Below are 21,868 nucleotides of genomic sequence, written 5' to 3'. Positions count from 1 at the left end.
GTGTTTGTCTACAGGCAGCTTTCTGGGTCATGTGGCCAGCATGACTAAACCACTTGTGGTGCAACTGAACACTGACAGAAACCAGAGTGCACAGAAACACCGTTTACCTTCCCTCTACCTATTTACCTACTTGCACTTGTGTGCTTTCAAACTGCTAGGTTGGCAGAAGCTGGGACAGAGCAACAGGTGCTCACCCTGTTGTGTGGATTCAAACCGCTGACCTTCCGATTGGGAAGCCCAAGAGGCTCAGTGGTTTAGACCACAGCGCCACTCGCATCCCTATAAGAGATGTAGAGTTGGGACGCCAAGGGTCATTTAGTCCAAGGGATATGGACATTCAACAAAGGAGATGCCACCACCTTCCAAGGGAGTCCCATCCACTGCCAAATAGCTCTTACCCTCAAACATTCTTCCTGATGTTTGTTCTTCAGTTTCTCTCTCTACCTTCTCCTTCCTCTCACCGTTGGGAGGCAGTAAATGCCCCCCAAATCCCTGGACGGGATGCCAGGCCTGATCCACCTTCAGGGCTCGTCTTCTATTCTTCTGGGCGTCCATCTGCAAGCCCCTTTATCCCTCCTTTGGGCCAAGAAGGAAATTGTGGCTACCCAGCTGAGAGCAAAGCCAAGATTGCAGGTTGTAGAGTTGGATGGGCCCCTGCGGATCGTCCAGTCCCTTGCATTGTAAGAATACAGTGGTACCTCGGGTTACAGATGCTTCAGGTTACAGACGCTTCAGGTTACAGACTTTGCTAACCCAGAAATAGTACCTCGGGTTAAGAACTTTGCTTCAGGATGAGAACAGAAATCGTGCGGTGGCAGTGAGAGGCTCCATTAGCTAAAGTGGTGCTTCAGGTTAAGAACAGTTTCAGGTTAAGAATGGACCTCCGGAACGAATTAAGTACTTAACCTGAGGTACCACTGTATGCAGCTGCCCCATATGGGGATCGAACCTGCCACCTTGGCATTATCAGTTCCACACTCTAACCAGTTGTGGTGAAGTCCCAGAATCTTCAGATGTTGCTACTGGCACCTACTATTTTTTATTTTGCAAAAAACAACACCACAGTGTTTCCAGGTCCAGATGCTGGAGAATGTGTGTGCTTCTGGCTTGAGTTGAGGTTTAGAAGCTTGACATCTGCTTCCACTTAGGCCTATTCTTCCGCGTGACACTGTCAGATTCCCTGGACGGGAGGCTGTGTTGACTTCGTTCTGTAATTGGCATTTTCAGGTCCAATATCCGAAATGTGCTCGTCTTATTGTCATGCTGTGTGTGTGTGTGTGTGTGTGTGTGTGTGTGTGCACGTGCGCGCGCACGCAAGGAAGATGTTTTCGATTGCTCTGGGAGTGGCAGAGAAGTAGGAAAGGGGGAAATAATTTGAGACAGGGAGCGGTGATTTCCTCCTTCAAATAAAATAAAATAAAAACCGTGCTGCAATCTGGAGCAAAGCATTTCCTCCGCAGGAAGGATCGAATAGCAAACTGGAGTCTCTGTGGGATTCACCCCATGGAGAAGCATGTAGCATCTTTTTTTAAGCTCTCTGGGTAGGACGGGAGACTGCTGCTTGTTTGGGCTTCCACCATCCAGGGCATCTGGTTAGCCATTGTGAGAACAGGAGGCTGGATTAGATGGGCCCCATTTGGCCTGATCCAAGCGGGTCCTTCTTATGTACTTAACTGTGAAGGAACCGGCTTCAGAGTGGCTGAAAGGTTTTGAAAAAGATCGATAGAAAAGCTCCCCCTACCTGGACTTTAAGGGGGGGGGCTTTGCAGAAAGCAAGTGAAGGATACCAGGTTGGAAGGATGCCTCTGTGCTTCATACATTTCAAACACATTTTCTCTCCCTCCCCGGAAAGAGGGAACTGTAGCTTGCAGAGCTGCAATTTCCAGCACCCTTAACAAACTACAGTGCCCAGGATTCTCGTATGGTGCGTTGGCAAGTCAGCATGTTTTCATAAGCACACTTTAATAAGTTCCACAGTTTTAACTATGCAGCGCATGACAAAGGGCTTTTAGCTGTGCTGAATCTTCCCACGTTCAGCTTCGTTAAATGTCCACAAGTTCTAGCGTTACAAAGGCAGGAGAAAAAACTTTCTCTGCCTGATCTCTTCACGCCGTGCATTAGTTTTATGAACTTCTGTAAAGCCAAGAACAAGAGTGCCTCTGAAGAGGTGCAGAATGCCCCCACCTCCGAGTCATCCAAATGATGCCCGGAGCCAGAGCCTTCTGGGTCAGCGAGCATGGCTTTGAAGCCTGCGTGAGCCTTTGCGTCGGGAAATAGGGCCATGAGGTTCAGTGATCCCACAGCTACGGCGTTCAGCAAAATCGGGGGAGCCACTGCAAAAAAAGGAAGGTTTTATTTGCTTATTAATTGGGAAATTGGGAAATAGTAATCATGAAATGTAAGGGACGTGGGTGGCGCTGTGGGTTAAACCACAGGACCTAGGGCTTGCCAATCAGAAGGTCAGCGGTTTGAATCCCCACGACGGAGTGAGCTCCCGTTTCTCGGTCCCAGCTCCTGCCCACCTAGTAGTTCAAAAGCATGTCAAAGTGCAAGTAGATAACTAGGTACCGCTCCAGCGGGAAGGTAAATGGCGTTTCCGGGCACTGCTCTGGTTAGCCAGAAGCGGTTTAGTCATGCTGGCCACATGACCCAGAAGCTGTCTGCAGACAAACGCCAGCTCCCTCGGCAAGTAAAGCGAGATGAGCGCCGCAACCCCAGAGTCGTCCGCGACTGGACCTAACGGTCAGGGGTACCTTTACGTTTTAATCATGAAATGTGCCCCAGTTCTGCAGCCATTCTAAGCACGTTCTCCTCTCTTTGTGGCGTTTTGGCTGAGTAATGCTTGATGAAGACAGGCAACTCCCATTTTGTGTGCATGCAAGAAACGCGAGATTGCTGACACACGTGACATTTTCAGCCCCAGAAAGGAGTGGGGTGGGCTTATGCATGCTCCTGTACATCTTCCCTACCTGCCCATGCTCCTCCTTTGCAGAAGTCCTGGAGGCTGTCATGAATGAAGAGACAGGACAAAATGAAGGCATATGTAATACTGTGTCCGGTTCTGGAATACTGGAATACTGTGTCCGGAATACTGTGTCCGGTTCTGGTCGCCATGATTTAAGAAGGATGTTGACCACTTGGAACGTGTGCAGAGGAGGGCATTGAAGATGATCAGGGGTCTGGAAACTAACCCTGGCTGAAGGAGCTGTGTCTGTTTAGCCTGGTAAAGAGGAGGCTGAGAGGAGATACGATAGCCATCTTCGCATGTCTCAAGGGCTGTCACGTGGAAGATGGAGCAAGCTTGTTTTCTCCTGCTCCGGAGGGTAGAGCTGAAACCAGTGGCTTCAAGTTACAAGAAAGGAGATTCCAAAGGATGAACTTTCTGACCGAGCTGTTGGGGCAGTGAAACAGTCTCCCTTGGAAAGTTGTGGTCTCTTCTTCACTGGAGGTTTTTAAGCAGAGGTTGGATGGCCATCAGCCATGGATACTCTAGTTGAGTTTCCTGCATTGCAAGGGATTGGACCGGATCACCCTCAGGGTTCCTTCCAATTCCGTGGTCCTATGTTCTTTCTCTCCATGGGGGGCTAAATGCATGTGGGCAGGCAGCTGGGGTCAGGATGCACTCCATCAACTCTGGGTGGGGGTGGAGATCTGGATGGCTCTGTTCTGCATGGGCGTTTTGATCAGCCTCAGAGGCATCCAGTCTTTTGACGTTGACCAGAAGTGCGGATCCTGCCCTGCAAGGCTGCTGTGGAAGCTGGGCCTTCTCTGGGCAGGCAGTGTGGTGGTGTAAACATTCCTAGAGATGTGGCTCACAGTCTTGCTGGCCGACAGGAAGAGGGAAACAAACCTTGAAGGTACTTTGGCAAAGGACCATAGCTTAGGTCCCGTGTTTGCTGAAACCCTGGAGAAACCACTGCCAGTTAGCGCAGAGAGAATGCTACCTAGGAAGAGCCTGCTGGATCAGAGCTGTCTACCAGCTCCATCCTGTCCTCACGGGGCAACCAGATGCCCCAAAGGGAAGCCTGCAAGCAGGATTCGAACACAAGAGCAACTCTCGCCTCCTGCAGTTTCCAGCAACTGATAATCAGAAGCTTTGCTGCCTCTGGTTGTGGAGTCAGAAGAGAGCCATTGATTCCAGTAGCCATTGGTCACCCTCTTCCCACCCACCTCCCGAATAATTTGTCTAATCCTCTTTGAAAGACATCCAAACTGGTGGCCTTTACTGCCTCCTGTGGGAGTGAGTTCCAAAGTTTCACCCCCCAACATTAAGCTTCATTCATACTGAGGTCTGGGTCAGGCTTAGGAAGCTTTCTGTTCAACTCAGAACTTTACTGCAAGCCATGAGGACTAGAATATTCCTTTTTAAAGGAAGGGCCATAGCTCAGGGGTGGTGCCCCCTGTTTTGCATGCAGAAGGTCCCCAGTTCAACCCCCCACAACAGGTAGGGCTGGGAGAAGACTCCCTGCCTCAAGGTGAGCCTCTGCCTGTCAGTGTAGACAGTACTGAACTAGATCGATCCACACCCTTAACAAGCTACAGTAGTCATTGGGGATTGATCTTGGATCCTTCTGCCTGCCAAGCAGGTGTTCCATGGAGGCGCAGGTTAATTCTGTGTCCAGGGCAGCTGTCTACCAGGCTGAGAACTAGGCTGTGTCCAGGGCAGCTGTCTATGCAGGCTGAGAACCTATCTGCCCGCGGACTGCCTCGCCAGAGTGGTGCATGCTCTGGTTATCTCTCACTTGGACTACTGCAGTGTGTTCTGCATGGGGCTACCTTTGAAGGTGACCCAGAAACTACAACTAATCCGGAATGTGGCAGCTAGACTGGTAACTGGGAGTGGCCGCCAAGACCGTATAGCACTGGTCCTGAAAGACCAACATTGGCTCCCAGTACGTTTCCAAGCACAAGTCAAAGTGTTGGTGCTGACCTTTAAAGCCCTAAACGGCCTCGGTCCAGTATACCAGAAGGAGCGTCTCCACTCCTATCGTTCTGCCTGTACACTGAGGTCCAGCGCCAAGGGTCTGCTGGCAGTTCCCTCACTGCGAGAAGTTACAGGGAACCAGGCAGAGGGCCTTCTCGGTAGTGGCACCCGCCCTGTGGGAGGCTCTCCCACCAGATGTCAAAGAGAACAACAACTACCAGACATCTGAAGGCAGCCCTGTTTAGGGAAGCTTTTAATGTTTGATGCATTACTAAATTTTAATATTTTGTTGGAAGCCGCCCAGAGTGGCTGGGGAAGCCCAGCCAGACGGGCGGGGTATAAATAATAAATTATTATTATTATTATTATTATTATTATTATTATTATTCCAGCCCTGGGTCCTTCAAGGTCTGCCTTCCCCACCAGAGCATCCCTGGTGCTTGACCGCACAGGGGGCCGTGGCACAGTCCCATCTACACCGATGGACCCTGCTTTCACACCCACCCACCCACCCACCCTGGGAGAGCCCTTGGTCCAGGTAGCCTCCCTCTCCCAGCCCAGAGATGAGGCCCATGCTTTGAACTCTGCTGCCACCAGAGGGCTGAATCAGCAGCCGGCAGGCTTCCAGGCCTCCCAGTTGGAGAGTGGCTTTGTTTGGGATATCTTATGGCTCCGGCGCCGCGCAAGGAATCCAGCAGAGTCCCCTAAGTTCATCAGCAGGAGGGAGGGTTGCCAAAGACAACACCCCCAGTTGGGTGGGGACAGAGGAGGCGCAGGAGCCTGTGTGTGCACTGCAAAACTCTGTGCATGCACCGCGGAACGCGCTCCTGCAGGAGGCTGAGGTGGCTGCCAAGCTGGGTGGCTTGAAAAAGAGGACAAGACACGTTCATGGAGAGAGGAGAAGGCTCCCTATGGCTGCTACCCACAATGGCTGGGCTTCTCAATCGCTCTTGCAGGAAACAGCAGGAGGGGAGCCGGCTCTTGTGTTCAAATTCCGCTTGAGGGTTTCCCCATTGGGGCATCCAGTCTGCCACTGTGAGAACAGGACGCCGGACTAGTTCGGCCCTTGGCCTGATCCAGCTGCAGGCTATTTTTATTTCAGTTTGATTCCCTTCCCCTCTTCTTTTTTTTCCTTTCTCCTCCTGCGATGGAACTCTTATTTGGGGACTTCGCTGGCTTCTTGCTGGCCCATGTAGGACCAGTCTAGAAAGTTAGCCTTGGTGAAGACTTGGCGTTTTCATCCCCCAAAAAGTTTTTGAGTTTCCATTGAAATGAGGCTGTTTTTTTAATGTGTTTTAGTCTTGTTTTTAAGTTTTATTTCAATCAATTTGTTTTTATATTGCGTGTTAACCGCCCTGAGCCCGGTCTCGGCTGGGGAGGGCGGGGTATAAATAAATTTTATTATTATTATTATTTTCTTGGATTTGTGTACTTCTGCATGAGCACACTCATGCGGGAGAGAGGAGGCTGTCAGTGTTGTGCTTCTGGGTGCCTAATGTGGCACTGCCTCTGCAGAAGCTGGCTGCCAATTTCCTTTGACCAATAGCCCTTTGTCATCTTGGAGAGGTGTCATAGTCAGATGGGAACAAGACTGGTGGGGGATTCCTCTTAGCCAAAAGAGGTGGGGGACTCTTTCTTCCTTGGAGGTTTTTAAGCAGAGGTTGGGTGGCCACCTGTCATGGCTGCTTTAGCTGAGATTCCCGCATTGCAGGGGGTTGGACTAGATGACCTGGGGGGGACCTTTCCATGGTTCTATGACCCCTCGCCCTGCCTGCCCCGAATCCCCCTTTAAAATCCCTTTAAACGGACACACCTCTCTCGGCAGGCACTGTGGGGAGATGGCCTTTCAGATAACCCACAGTAACCCTGTCTCATAGTCCAGGGAGATGTGTTTGTGGCTTCTGTAGCTCAGAAGGAAAATGGAGATCTGTGGGAACTGGGCGGGGGAATGCAGGGTCCCTGGGATCTGTTTCCTTGGCACCTCTGGAGCAGCAGGCCCCCCAGAGAGCGGCAGCCCATGCTAGCCCCAGGCGCCGCAAGGAGTATCGGAGCAGGAAACAGGAAAGAGGCAGATAAGCCCTCTTGGATGCGAGCCGAGAGAGAGACTGGCCCGAGAAAGGCATCGAGGGGGTGCAGAGTCCCACTCGCTGTGTTTTACAGAGAGGTTAAAAAACATGAGAAGTGTCTCCTTCTATTTGGCCAGTGGTCCGCAGAGTCCAGCATCCTGTTCTCACAGGGGCCTGTGGGAAACCAAGCAGGATTCGAACACAAGAGCAGCCCCTGCTGCCTCCGTGGAGGCAGAGCATAGCAATTTGCCTAATCCTCTGTTAAAGCCATCCAAGTAGGTGGCCGGTCACTTCCTCCAGTGGGAGGGAGTTCCACAGTTTAACTTTGGAAAAGTAAGAAGACTTTCCCAAGGAACAGAGAAATGATAGGGGGAAAACAGAACTGTAGAGTTGAAAGGGATCATAAGGGTCATCTAGTCCAACCCCCTGCAATGGACGAATCACAGCTCAAGAATCCCAGGTAGAGAGAAATCCAGAGAGCTGCTGCCAGTGAGTGTAGGCAATATGGAACTTTACAGAGCAATTCTCCTGCCTCTGTGCAAATCAGTTTCTTCTGTCCCTATTTAGATCATTCCTTTATTCAGAATCATGAGGACTAGATTCTCTCTTTTAAGTTTTAGTGGAAGAGGGTTGGCACGGGGTCCCCTGCCTGAAAAACACACACACACCCCAGAAAGCTGCTGCCGGTCAGTGTAGACAATCTCGCTCAGCCACAGGCTCCGTAAGGGTCTCCATGACTGGAGGCAGAAATGCTTCTGAATTCCAGGTGCTGGAGAGGTGCTGAGGGAGTCGGCCAGGTGACGAGTGGCGCAGAGTCCAGCCGCCGCCACTGCCGCTGGCCGTGAGCAAGACGGGACGTCCCTGCTGAGGAATGCGGCTGGGCTTCCTGTTTTCCGCCGCCTGTGCCAGTCCTTCTGTTTGGAAACGTCCCGATCAGTGGTGGCCTGGGGGGGGGGGTGACAGGGGGAAAGACCTTCAGTGGTTTGAAAAGGAGGGTTTACTTCAGGCTAAGGAGAGGGTTGCATAAGCTTGCTGCCCCCCCCCCCCCGTCTGCTGGGTGGAGGGGGGTGCAGTGGGCGGTCTGCCTGGCTGGCTTCTGCGCTTCCTTGTGTTATAATTGCTCAGTAACGTTAGGTTTCCAGGCGGCGCGAGAGGCTTGCATCCTGGTGCAGCAGATGCCCTGCATGGCTGCTGCCTGGGTGCCCCTCCTCCCTGGCTTCCCATGGGAGGAGAAGGAGGAAGCAGCAGCCCTGACACGGGTCCAACCCTGCAGGATGATCGGATAGGGCTTGGACAGGTGGCCTTCGTGCATTCAGCATGGCTGCACGCCACACAGGACAGAGCCTCCCTCCCACCTCAGGGTTGAGCTGACCACTTCAGTGTCCCCTGTGGGCACACTCTCGCGGGTGGCATGGAGTCACTCAGGGATTCTGTTTTGCATTTGGCCTTGCAGATGTCGACCTACAAGAGAGCCACCCTGGATGAGGAGGAACTGGTGGACTCCATGGAAGGAGAGGTCTACCCCAACGGGATCCAGGTAAGATCCGCTTGGTTGTACGTGGAAGTGGGGCACAAGGTGCATTTGCATACTGGAGACTCCTCAGTGGCTTCACCTGTTGGTTGCCTGCCTGGGGACAGGAGCTTTCTCCCTGCTCTTGAGGGCAAGTGGGATCTCTCCGCTGCCCCGCAAAAGGGAGCATGGTCTGCATTGGGGAGTGGGCTCCCTTCCGAGCCGACTGCAGTTCATATGATCTCCCTCTGGGAGACCCCTCTGCCCTCCTTGGAGGCTTTCTGGGGGGGGGGCTCTGCTCTTAGAGGCAAGAACTTAGTCCTGGGTGGGTGGGTGTGCAAACGTCTCTTTTCAAGAAGAGGACAGGAAAGGGGTACCTGACTTAATCTAACAGGACCCTGGGTGGGTTTTCTGTCCTCAAACACACACGTTTGGTTCTTTCCTTCTAATCCGGCACCATCCTGTCCAGTTCATACTCCAATCTGTCGCTGACCGCATGAGGACTAGCTGCTTGGGCTGTAGGCAAAAGGCAGCTGCTTCCTCCGATCAGCTTTGTGGCTCAGGAAAGAGCAACAGGCAACCTGTTGATTAAGCGGCGTCTCTCCCGCCTTTTATGAGAGATTCTGTGAGACTCAAATCATGGACCCTAATCAGAGCTTTATAGGTGCACCCCAAATCGAGAATAGCCAATGTGGTGCTCCCATCATTCCTGACTTCTGGCCATGCTGACTGGTGTGACTGGTGGCAGTTGGAGTCCATCAGCACCCCTGTCCTGAGTCCAGTGTGATAAATCCAGAACTCTCTGTTTGCAGGATATACTGTGGCTCTGCAACCTTGATTGTGACACTGTCTGGTCTTCTAGAGCAGTTGTTTCCCAAACTTGGGTCTCCAGCTGTTTTTGAACTACAACTCCCATCATCCCTAGCTAGCAGGACCAGTGGCCAGGAATGATGGGAACTGTAGTCCAAAAACAGCTGGAGACCCAAGCTTGGGAAACACTGGACTAGAGGCAGGTTCTCAATTCGAAATTAAAACACAGACTGTCCTTGCGGCACTAGCTGTCCTTGCGGCACGGGGAGCAGTGCCTCCAAACAGAATCATAGAATTGGAAGGGATCCCCAAGGGTCATTCAGTCCAACCCCCTGCAGTGCAGGAACCGCATATAAAAAATCCCTGCCAGGTGGCCCTCCAGCCTCAACCTCTTGCACAGCTGCTGGTGGCGAATGACCTGCCTGTCGGCCACTGATCCCCACACCAGTGGCCACCTTTTGGGGACAGGCTCCCACATTGGGGTGTGCACTGAGCCAATCCCTCTCTATTCCCCAAAACAATCCCATTAAGCAGGTGCTTTGTGATGAATGTCTTCCGGACCTGGAGGAGATGCAGCCTGGTTGTAGCATCTGTGAATAATTATTCACAGCTGCTTCTGAAGGAGGGAGGTGGGGGACAGCGACTAAGACAACACACCTTTCCCTATTAAATGAGGTGAGGGGCCTTGGATAGGGCAAGGAACGTCCAGGAGGACCCCCCACCCCTCAGAAGGGATTTGCTTCTCCCCGGGGGCAGCTCATGATGGAAGGTTGTGCTCCTGCTCCTGAGCACGTCCCCAGTGCACAGCCTCTCTGTGTCTCCCCACCATCCCACCCCACGCCCCGCCATTGGGACATCCTTAATTCTCAAGATTTTAACCTAAGGGGGCAGGTTTTATGTTTCTAATCTCAGTTTGGTGCTGGGTTTCCTGGATTCTGTCTTAACCACTCTGAAATCCCCAGAACACTGGAAGCTGCCTTACACTGAGTGGCCCATCTAGCTCAGTATTGTCTGCACTGACTGGCAACAGCAGCTCTCCAGGATTTCAGATTGAAGTCTCGCGTACCGGGATACCGAGACCTTCTGCATGCAGAGCAGGTGCTCTGCCCACCAAGCTTTGGCCCTTCCCCGTGGGGGCAGCTGCTTTTATGCAGAGTTAGGCCACTGGTGCATCTAGCTCAGTGTTGCTTGCACTGGCTGGCAGCGGCTCTCCAGAGTTCGAGGCCAGGGTTGCCCAGATCCGGATCCTGGGGCTTTCTGCATGTAAGGCAGTTACTCAGCCATCAAGCCTTTCCCCAAAGATTTCCTGCCCACCCCAGTTCCTTGAGGCCAGAGAAGGCTGCCGTGTGTCCTTTGAATAAGTCTGCCACTGTCTCTGGCACAAGTCACAGTTCCTTCCTATGCAAGCATTCCTGGGACACCTTGAATTGTTGGACCGTGAGCCTGCATGGATTTTTGCCAGGCAGGAAGTAGAAGCGGGTTGGGGATCACAGGGTAGGGATATGCACTGTTTTTCTGTTATTTTGAAAGTACTTTTTATTGAATTTTATCCATGCAGCCGAAAGAACAGAAGAGAATTTCATGGGCTGAAATAACGTAGGGCAAACAAAACTGATCTTTTAGTATCAAGGCATCACCACTGACAGAGACCCCTGAAGAGGGGAGGGAGGAGAGTCAGATGGTTTGCAATGCAGGAAGATGATTTAGACTGAATCAGACCCACTGGAGCTCAGTGTGGTCAGTACTGACAGGCAGCAGGCGGCTTTTCCCAGCGCTACCAGGAGATGCTGCCAGTGGGGATTGAACCTGGAGCCTTCTACATCCCAAGCAGGGACTCTGCCAAAGAGGGATGGTCCTTCCTGGGTCTTCCACCTGATCTGCCCACCATCACTGTATATTCCTTTTGTTTTTCCTCTCCCTCTGGGCCCCCACTTTCTTCCTCTCCCCTCCCCTTTGCCTGAAAAACTTGTTCTGGGCTGAGAGATTGTTTGTTTGGCCTGTCCCAGCCCCCTTTTTGAAACCAAATCTTTATCCCTTGGGGAAGAAAGAAGCAAATACTCGACTCCCCTCTTTGTTCTCCATCAAGCAAATCTTCAAGAACAACAGCAACCACCCCAAACCCTCCCCAGCTTTTGGAAGCCAGGTGGGGAGTGGTAGAGCCAGAAACCTGCTCAGGTGTGTTTGCATGACTAAGGCTGACCTCTGCGCTACTTCTGCCGCTGGGATGGTTTCAAAACCCTCTTTTTTTATTACTATATTTATAACCCTTGTCTCTGTATCTTGCAAATGACGCAATCCAGGGGCACTTAAAATCACAACAGTCACTAAACAATTTTTTTAAATGACCTGGAAAAATAAGAGCACGAAACACAGAAGGAAGGAGAAACTCAAAAGTGACGAGAAGAAGCATGGATTAAAAGTGAAGGATCCAGGCATGAGCCCAAAAACCAGAAGGATAAAGGCGGGTTTGGGCTTCTGAAAGAGCCAGCCAAGATCCATGTATCGGCAAGCAGAAATCCTCACAGCTCTGCTGACACAGAGGCACGAGGAGCCACCTGAACATAAGAAGAGTCTGCTAGTCACAGCATTGTAGAGTTGGAAGGGAACCCCAAAGGTCCTCTAGTCCAGCCCCCTGCCTTGCAGCCTTCTGTTCTTGCAGTGCCCCATGGGAAACACACAAGTAGGACCTGAGTCACCAGCAACTGGGATTCAGATGCCCCTGGCAGTGCCGGCAGAGACCAGCAGCTATCAGTAGCCTCAACCTCCATGAATTTGTCCAACCCTCTTTTAAAGCCATCTAGGTTGGCGGCCATTGCTTCCTCCTCAGTGCGAGGGAGTCCCACAGCTTAACTGTGCTGCATGAAGGAGGGCTTTAATTTCTCGGTCCTTAATATTCCAACATTCAACTTAATCGGACGTCTGTGAATTCTAGCGTTATGAAAGAGGGAGAAATTACTCTCCTCTATCCGCCGAGTATCATTCTTGGCAGCTAGAATGTTGCCAGAGCTTCTGTGATGTCACAGCAGCCCCAGCCAGTGGCAGGGGCCCATCTTAGGTAGCGACCAGTTGTTGTTTTTAAGCATGCTCTCATTCCTGATAGAAACAGGAGATTTAGGAACGAGGCTGATCCACTGAGAAAGCTTGGGCCTCCCCTTCCGTCACGCCGGGTTGCCTGGAGGCGCTGAGGCCTTTCGTTCATTTGGCTTGTCTTCCTGGACGCTTCGAAGGCGGAACTGCCTGGCTCCTGTCTCTGTTCTCATTAAAGATCTTTCAAAATCCAAAAAACAGCAGAACGTTCTCTTGCCATATTCATCTCTATTGTGAGTTCTGCAGCAAAGGAGAACTGTGCCGGATTGCCACAGCCCTCAATGCCTCCCTCTCTTCAGCTGGGAAAAGGGCTGCCTGCAGAACACGCCCTCCCTGACAGGTGGGCACTTTCGCTGTCAAATTGGGAGTGATCTTGCACCCGCCTCGCTGAGCTGAAGAAGCTCCGCTCCCAGTGCCTGTTGGCTGGGTGCACCCTTCTCTGCACAAACCTGCCATCGAGCTGGCATGTCTCCTTGGCCCAGAGCCTGCTGACTGCAGCTGAGGAAGACCAGATGTTCTCCAGACTTACTGCTCCGTTGACGTGGGATTTTGTGGGGATGAGCTCCTTGCCATCAGGGTCTCCTGGGTGTCCCTGAGAAGAGCCTTCAGCTGGATCAGCCCCAAAGGGGGGCACACGTAGCCCAGCATCCTCTTATCCCAGTGGCCAACCAAGATGCCCCAGTGAGGAAGCCCACCAGCAGGGTCCAAGCAACTCTCCCCTCCTGGAGTCTCCAGCAACTAGGATTCAGAAGCATCCTACCTGCCCGCAGACTGTCTCGCCAGAGTGGTGCATGCTCTAGTTATCTCCCGCTTGGACTACTGCAATGCGCTCTATGTGGGGCTACCATTGAAGGTGACCCGGAAATTGCAATTAATCCAGAATGCGGCAGCTAGACTGGTGACTGGGAGTGGCCGCCGGGACCACATAACCCCAGTCCTGAGAGATCTGCATTGGCTCCCAGTATGTTTCCGAGCACAATTCAAAGTGTTGGTGCTGACCTTTAAAGCCCTAAACGGCCTCGGCCCAGTATATCTGAAGGGAGTGTCTCCACCCCCATTGTTCTGCAAGGAACCCTGAGATCCAGCGCTGAGGGCCTTCTGGCGGTTCCCTCATTGCGAGAAGTGAGGTTACAGGGAACCGGACAGAGGGCCTTCTCGGTAGTGGCGCCCACCCTGTGGAACGCCCTCACTTCAGATGTGAAGGAAATAAGCAGCTATCCTATCTTTAAAAGACATCTGAAGGCAGCCCTGTTTAGGGAAGTTTTTAATATTTAATGCTGTACTGTTTTTAACACTTGATTGGAAGCCGCCCAGACTGGCTGGGGAAATTCAGCCAGATGGGCAGGGTATAAATAATAATTGTTGTTGTTGTTGTTGTTATCACTTCTTCTGATAGCAGATGCAGAGCATGCCTGCCATAGCTAGTAGCCAGCGAGAGCCCTCTTTTCCATGTATTTGTCCAATCCTCTTTTAAAGCCATACAAGTTGGTCTGCCTCTAGTGGGAGGGAGTTCCACAGTTTAACTCTACACTGCATTGAGAGGTCATTTCTTTTATCTGCCCTAAATCTCCCAGCATCATTGGATGTGACGAGTTCTAGTGTTAGGAGAGAGCAAGAAAAACTCTCCCCACCCCTCAATTTCCCCATGGCAGGCATAATTATATACACATCTTTTAGGACATCTCTTACTCTCCTTTTCTCTGATCTGAAAAGCTCCGTGGTGGCCGTGGTTCAGACTGCTTGTCTGCCTGCCTTCATCCTGGCAACAGTTCTTGGAGGTTTTGATCTTGGTGGTGATCTTGGGGTTCCTTTGCTGCAGTTGTTAATAGCCCCATTTCACAGGTTCATGAAGATGTGCAAGTGTAGAGTCTCGTGCTATAACCCAGGGGCTGATATTTCTCAGCTTTGCTCCACATCCTAAAAGAGGGGGGCGCCCCAGAGGCCATGCAGTCTGACCCCTCCCCCCAAAAGCTGGGATCAGCACTGCCTGCCCCACTCCACCACTGTCCTGTGTGAACCCAGGCCATTGCATGCTGTTCTGCAGAAACTCTGCCTGCTGCAGGATAGCAGGCTTTAGGTGACTCGAGTGAGTGAGCCAAGCCACATTGTCTTGAGAGCACATGAACATGCTCCTTGGAGTCTTTCCTCATTGGGGAGCAGGGGCATTGACCCCCAATTAGACGGCTCTCTTAGATCCAGAAGCCTTGTCCCTAGATCTCTCCTCTGCCCTTCCTTTCACTGTCCTTTTGGAGTTCTTTGCTGCCCCAAAGATGTGAAGGGGATAGTTCTTGACTCTTGCAGGCCAACTGACATAACTGGACTCTCTCCTCCCTGGGAAGATTTTAAGCAGAGGTCAGATGGCAGGGATTTTTGAGCCGTGCATTGCAGGGAGTTGGGCTAGATGAACTTTGGGGGGTCCCGTCCAACTCTATGATCTGGAAGCGGGGGGGCGGGGAGAGAAAGATGCAACTCACACAATCCCTCCTCACAGTCAAAGTGGTGCAACCCGCTTGCCATTCTTTTGGGGGAATGCCCTCTTGGGCTGACTTGACACATGACTCCTCCAGGAAGGCGTTGCTGACCAATCCGATGACTCCACACAGCAACTCCTACAAGGACCCTCCTCCCATTGGCTAGAGATGGGGTGGGGGCGGGCAACATCTGCTTTGCTGGGTCGCCTGGCTTGGCAGCTCAGCCCCAGCTCTGAGAGGCAGCCAGCAACCCCAAACTCTCCCCTCCTTGCTTTGTGCTTCTGGGTCTGCAGCCGCCCAACCCTTGGTGTCTGCTTCCTCTCATTGTCCCTCCCTGCCTGGATAGCTGAGGGCCTTCCCATTTGTTTTGTACTCAGTTGAAGGCAGGTTCAGGAAGTTATAACTGGGGACCCCTCCTTCTCCCCCAATTCTCTCCTTCCTTGAGGGTTTTAAAGCAGCGGTCAAAGCACCCCCTGTTAGGATTGCTTTACTTGTGACACCCGCCTTGCAAGGGGGTTGGGCTTGATGATCCTTGGGGACCCCGTCCAGCTCTTAGGATTCTGTGACAATCTAGATCCTCTCCAATGAATTCTTTCCTTTCAAAAAATTTTGTTCATTTTATAACACAAATAAACAGCCCAAACAGAAATACAAACAATACAATTTTTTTGTCTTATCTTTATTTTTTCTAAACATTGTTAGGTGGGCTTCCCCAAGTCCCCCCTATCTGATTTTCATTTTACCTCATCTTTAGCAGTTTACATATATCATAATTTCTAACCATTTTTTTATCACACTTTTACCATAAAAATCTTCACATTTGTATCACTTACAAATACAGTGGTACCTCAGGTTACATACACTTCAGGTTACATACACTTCAGGTTACATACATTGTGCTCTAGCCTAGCGGTGCAGCGGCAGCAGGAGGCCCCATTAGCTAAAGTGGTGCTTCAGGTTAAGAACAGTTTCAGGTTAAGAACAGACCTGCAGAACAAATTAAGTTCTTAACCCGAGGTACCACTGTATTTTAAAATAGTATTAAAGTGAAGCACCACTTTAGCTAATGGAGCCTCCTGCTGCCGCTGCACCGCTGCTACACAATTTCTGTTCTCGTCCTGAAGCAAAGTTCTTAACCTGAAGCACTATTTCTGGGTTAGCAGAGTCTGTAACCTGAAGCGTATGTAACCTGAGGTACCACTGTACACTATCTTCTACTTCTAACCCTACAGCCTATATCCCCTTCCAAAGCTATTCTAAGATTTAAATATTAACATATTTTTTCAAATATTCCTTAAACTTCTTCCACCATCTCTTCTCTCTGGTCTCGGAGTCTCCCAGTCAGTTTGGCAAGTTCCATTTAGTCCATCATCTTCATCTGCCATACTCCAAGGAAGTCTTTTGCCATTCAGGTGCCCTCCAGGATGTTGCTGGACTACCACTCCCATCGTGCTCCTCCCCACTGACCATGGGCCATGGGGGCTGCTGGGAGGTGGACCCTGCACACCCAACCTCTGGGAGGCAACAGGCTGGCGAAAAGCCACTCCAAAGCTTGGTGCTGATTGGACATTGGTGGGCAGGTGGGCACCAGCCCAAACTGTAGCATCCTGCTTCTCGGGCAAGGGGGGACTGTGGAACTCCCTGCCACAAGAGGCAGTATTGGGCCCCAACTTGGACGGTGAAAAGAGGATTCATGGAGGACAGGGCTGCTAGTGGCCATGCGGGGGCTCCGTGGTCAGAGGGAGCAATTCTTCTGAATCCCAGTTGCTGGAAAGCACAGGAGGGCTCTTGTGCCTGGGTCCTACTTGGGGGTTTCCCCTAATAGGCACCTGGTTGGAGACTGTGAGGATGCTGGTCTACATGGGCCCCTTTTCACCCTGTCCAGCAGGTGGTTAGAATCATAGAATAGAATCATAGAATCATAGAGTTGGAAGAGACCCCAAGGGCCATCGAGTCCAACCCCCTGCCAAGCAGGAAACGCCATCAGAGCACTCCTGACATATGGTTGTCAGGCCTCTGCTTAAAGACCTCCAAAGAAGGAGACTCCACCACACTCCTTGGCAGCAAATTCCACTATCGAACAGCTCTTACTGTCAGGAAGTTCTTCCTAATGTTTAGGTGGAATCTTCTTTCTTGTAGTTTGGATCCATTGCTCCGTGTCCGCTTCTCTGGAGCAGCAGAAAACAACCTTTCTCCCTCCTCTATGTGACATCCTTTTATATATTTGAACATGGCTATCATATCACCCCTTAACCTCCTCTTCTCCAGGCTAAACATGCCCAGCTCCCTTAGCCGTTCCTCATAAGGCATCGTTTCCAGGCCTTTGACCATTTTGGTTGCCCTCCTCTGGACACGTTCCAGTTTGTCCGTGTCCTTCTTGAACTGTGGTGCCCAGAACTGGACACAGTACTCCAGGTGAGGTCTGACCAGAGCAGAATACAGTGGCACTATTACTTCCCTTGATCTAGATGCTATACTCCTATTGATGCAGCCTTCCGTCTGCAACTGCAGACACACAGACACACCTCAGGCCGCTTGAAAATTACAAACTGACAACCCACGGACCGCCGACTAGAATCCCCCCGAGTTAGAGAATGTGGTTTTGGGGGGCTTCCATAAAACTCCCTTTTCCTCCTCCCCCCCCCCCATTTTTCATAGTTGGTGTCCTCCTGACCCAGGGGACCTGGGTTCGAATTCCCAACCCAGCCACAAAGCTCAGCCAGGTGTTGGATTTGTTCATCTGGCTTGCAGCGGGGGGGGGGGGGGGAATCGAAAGGCTGCACACCCATACACATCCCACACCCTAAAGCTTGACTTCTTGCCTTCTTCCTCCCCAGGTGAACTTCCGTGGGTCGGGGACCAGCAAAGGCTGCTGGGCCGAGCGGACGCATGTTGAGAAACGCCTCCTGGTGCTGACAGTGGCCCTCTCAGCTGGCTTCCTGGCCTGCATCTGTGTGCTGCTGTTCCAGTTCCGAACCAGTGAGTCCCCCTCCTGGCTTACACTAAGACTGCACTGCCCCCTGCTGGTGCCCTCCAAGTGGTTTTGGACTACACTTCCCAGCAGCCCCTTGCAACTCTCAGGCCAGCGTAATGGACTTTGGTCTAACAGATGGTATCCAGCCAAGTTCCACTCCTCAGGGTAGACCTATTGAAATTTAAGGCCATGACTAGAGAAAGTGGCAAGAGAAAAGCCTTCTCTCTGTGTGTCTCACCATTCTAGAGCTTGTGGCCACCCAGTGAAGCTGAATGCTGGAAGATTCAGGACAGACAAAGGGAAGTCCTTCTTCATGCAGCACATAGTTAAACTGCGGAACTCCCTGCCACAGGAGGCAGCGGTGGATATCAGCTTTAAAATCGAGGATTGGGTGAATTCATTGCGGAGGAGAGGGCTGTCAATGGCTGCTAGACACGACAGTTGTGGTCAGCAGTGCTCCTGAATCCCAGTTCCTGGAAACCACAGGAGGGGGGAGTTTACTTTTTGTGCTCAAATCCTGATTGTGGGTTTCCCATAATGGGCATCTGGTTGGGCTACTGTTAAGAAGAGGAAGCTGGCTTGCTGGGCCATATTCTTATGACTGGGTGGCTTCATTAATTTCAGTGGGTCTACCCTGTGTTTCATTTCTATTTGCCTCCCCCCCCAGGGATGCCTAAATGAATGAAAATAGCTCCTAATTCACATTCGAGTTGTGCATGACTGCACACACAAATGCCCCTTGCGGGGGCGGAATGGGAGTGGAGTGGTCCATAACGGATTCATGCACAGAGAGCCAGTGTGGTGTAGTGGTTAAGAGCGGTGGACTCATAATCTGGTGAACCGGGTTCGATTCCCTGCTCCTCCACATGCAGCTGCTGGGTGACCTTGGGCCAGTCACACTTCCCTGAAGTCTCTCAGCCTCACTCACCTCACGGAGTGTTTGTTGTGGGGGAGGAAGGGAAAGGAGAATGTTAGCCGCTTTGAGACTCCTTCGGGTAGTGATAAAGCGGGATATCAAATCCAAACTCTTCTTCTTCTCGGAATGGAAGAACCGTGCAATTACATACAGGATTCCCCTGTAAGTAATCCTGTGACCCTGACCAGCCCTTGCTGCCCCTTTCCTCCAGGGCTCTGCCTGACGGAGTCTTGCATCTCCGTGACCAGCTCCATCCTGAGCTCGCTGGACCGGACAGTGGACCCCTGCGAGGACTTCTTCAGCTACGCCTGCGGGGGCTGGATCAAGGCCAACCCCATCCCCGACGGCCATTCCCGCTGGGGGACCTTCAACAAACTCTGGGAGCACAACCAGGCCATCCTCAAGCACCTTCTGGGTGAGACCCTGGGGTGGGAGACCCACCTCTTCCCATGGAATCTGCAAAGGAGAGCGGGGGGAATCTTCAAGGGCTGCCACCTGAGTCCGGCAGCAGCGTGAAACAGGGTCTTTTCCAGCAGATTGTCAGTGCAAGGAATTCTGCTCGTGCAATGAGGCTCCCCGCCCACCCAATTTCCTCCTTCCCCACACCATAAATTAGCAACCCTTTTAATCCAAGATTAGTGGTTCCCAAGTTTTTGGGAGCCAACGCCCCCTTGGTTCCATAAACCCATCCCCAGTGCCCCCTACCCTGTTGAAAGCAAGAGTCAGAACAGCAGTCTGCACGTCTTGCTTAGGAAGAAATTCAAACAATTAAATTCAAGGCAGTAATTAATTGCACATTTTTCAATACCCAACCAGCATGTTCAGTTTAATTAACTAACTCCTAACAGAGTTGATGAAATTGCCTGCATCTTCTGGCTCCATTGAAATAGGTTTCCAGGACACTTTTACTGTCTTAATCTCCTGTGCTTTTGCCACCCTGCGCTCCCTTTGGGAGGAAGGGCGAGGTTATAAATTGAGTGAGTAAGTAAGTAATAAATTCATCCTAGAGGTTCCTCCAACTCTCTGGGGCAGACCTGGGGTGACTGTGGGGGCACAGGAGGGGGTGCAGGACGTCCTGTTGCACAATTGGATATCCTTGCGCTGGCAGGAGGCCTTGCAGTTTCCATTTTCTTTCTGCTTTCTGGGGGTGTTTTGACCTTTCGGGGCTTCTGGGAGGGAGGGAGGACAGAAAGATGGAAGCAGGCTGGCTGGCTTGGGAGGGATTGAGTGCCATTTGTTTCCCTCTTGCCTGTGCTCCACCGAGGCCCCCCAATTCTCGAAGGCACGCGGCAAATCTTGCCGGTGTGTTGGGAGCTGCACAAGCAAAGGTTAGGTGGATCACTGGTAGAACATATGCGCGGCATGTGGTCGCTCTCTTCCTCTCTCTCTCATGCATTCCTTCAGTCTTCATTGAGACGGAGAGTTGAGAGGCGACCCAAACGGTCATCTAGGCAGCAGTGGGGAGATCGCAGCAGCCTCCCCCTGCCCCCAGCTCCCTTTAACATCTAGCATACAGAGGTATACTCCCTCCGGGACTGGAGGCTCCATAACACCATTGTGCTTTCATAGGTGTTAATTTCCCATATCTCTGTGAAATAGTGTAATGCTGGGGGGTGGGAATGAGCTGTCAATGCTAGCCGCTCTTCTTGTCCCATCTAGTGGCAGTGAGTTCCACAAGCACATCACCTCTGATTCTCAAGGCCGGTGGCTCCCTAGAAAAAACTCTCCTCTCCACCTTTCCATGCATGTACAACAGCTGAAGAGAAAACAGGCTTTGCAGTTTTCTGGAGGTGGAAGTTGAAGGGCAGGGAAACTTCAGTTCACCCCGGCCCCCAAGCTGTGATTCCTACGTTTCAGGAGGGAGTTGAACTAGGGTCCCTTTCAACTCTGCAGTTCTGCAGTTCTTCGTCTTGTGCCTGGCAGCGAAGGGGGTTGGGTGTCGAAGTGGCATGGCTGACTGGAGCTTCTCTCTCCCTCTCTCCAGAGAACACCACGGCCCAGGTGTCCAGCGAGGCAGAACGCAAAGTCCAGCGCTACTACCAGTCCTGCATGAACGAGACCAAGATTGAGGAGCTGCAGGCCACGCCCCTGGTGGACCGCATCAAGAAGGTGAGGGAGTCCAGGGAACGCGGGCCAGGAGCCAAGCAGGCAGGCTAAGAGGCTGGGCGGAAGAGGAGAAGGCAGCGTTGGGCTTTCTTCCTTTTTTCTTTTCTCTCTTTTTTGATATTGATATTTTATCGAAAGGTTTTCAGTTACGAAGAAATAAAGTGATGCAAAGAAAAAAAGAAGACACCGAAATGTGTAGATAAATGTGAATATATACGAAAAAATACCCATACATTTTTAATAAGTTTGATAATACATAGGTAAATATTAATAGCCTACTACATTTTGTACGGGACACGGGTGGCGCTGTGGGTTAAACCACAGAGCCTAGGACTTGAGCCTAGGTGAGCTCCTGTTGCTCAGTCCCTGCTCCTGAAAGCACATCAAAGTGCAAATAGATTAAAAGGTACCGCTCTGGCGGGAAGGTAAACGGCGTTTCCGTGCACTGCTCTGGTTCGCCAGAAGCGGATTAGTCATGCCGGCCACATGACCCGGAAGCTGTACGCCGGCTCCCTCGGCCAATAAAGTGAGATGAGTGCCGCAACCCCAGAGTCATCCACGACTGGACCTAATGGTCAGGGGTCCCTTTACCTTTACCTTACATTTTGTATAAACTTTCTTAAAAATGGCAAGAAGGCCACTGGGGAAGAGGTTGGTCATTGTTTCTGGTTTGAGTCTGTGGCCAAAGGTCTCCCAGGTCTAGCTTTTTGAGAATTATTAGCTTTGCTCCGAAATGTTTTGTGTGCTGATTGGAGAGTGTTGTCCAAAACCACCACCATCATTATTACATTATGGAAGCTAAAACATTGTCCCACTGTTTAGGTAAGATAGAAACTCCTAATTCTTTATTCCAATCATTTCTCAGATTGTGCACATCAAACTGATTAGTCGAAACCAAGTTTTGGTTTTTAAAAAAACAAAAAACCAATCACCGGCTTTTTGATCTCAAAGGATTTTACCAGTTGTTCTTATCGTTCAGGTGCATTGCTCTGTGAATGCATTCC

The 21,868-nt window shown here is 51.3% G+C and overlaps 1 protein-coding gene across 4 annotated transcripts in view; it reads left to right on the top strand.

Moving 5' to 3' along the window:
- Positions 1–21,868, top strand: part of ECE1 (endothelin converting enzyme 1) — a 63,657-nt gene that overhangs the window by 18,406 nt on the left and 23,383 nt on the right. For all 4 annotated transcript variants that reach the window (XM_081923133.1, XM_081923135.1, XM_081923132.1 and 1 more), the window contains exons 2-5: positions 8,444–8,527; positions 17,706–17,847; positions 18,970–19,173; positions 20,743–20,867. In XM_081923133.1, the coding sequence (XP_081779259.1) occupies positions 8,444–8,527; positions 17,706–17,847; positions 18,970–19,173; positions 20,743–20,867 (555 nt within the window). The remainder of the gene's footprint in view (positions 1–8,443; positions 8,528–17,705; positions 17,848–18,969; positions 19,174–20,742; positions 20,868–21,868) is intronic.

Source organism: Podarcis melisellensis, assembly GCF_964234715.1.
Source record: "Podarcis melisellensis genome assembly, chromosome: 8".
Classification (NCBI taxonomy): Eukaryota; Metazoa; Chordata; class Lepidosauria; order Squamata; family Lacertidae; genus Podarcis; species Podarcis melisellensis.
This window is presented reverse-complemented; position numbering and strand designations above follow the sequence as displayed.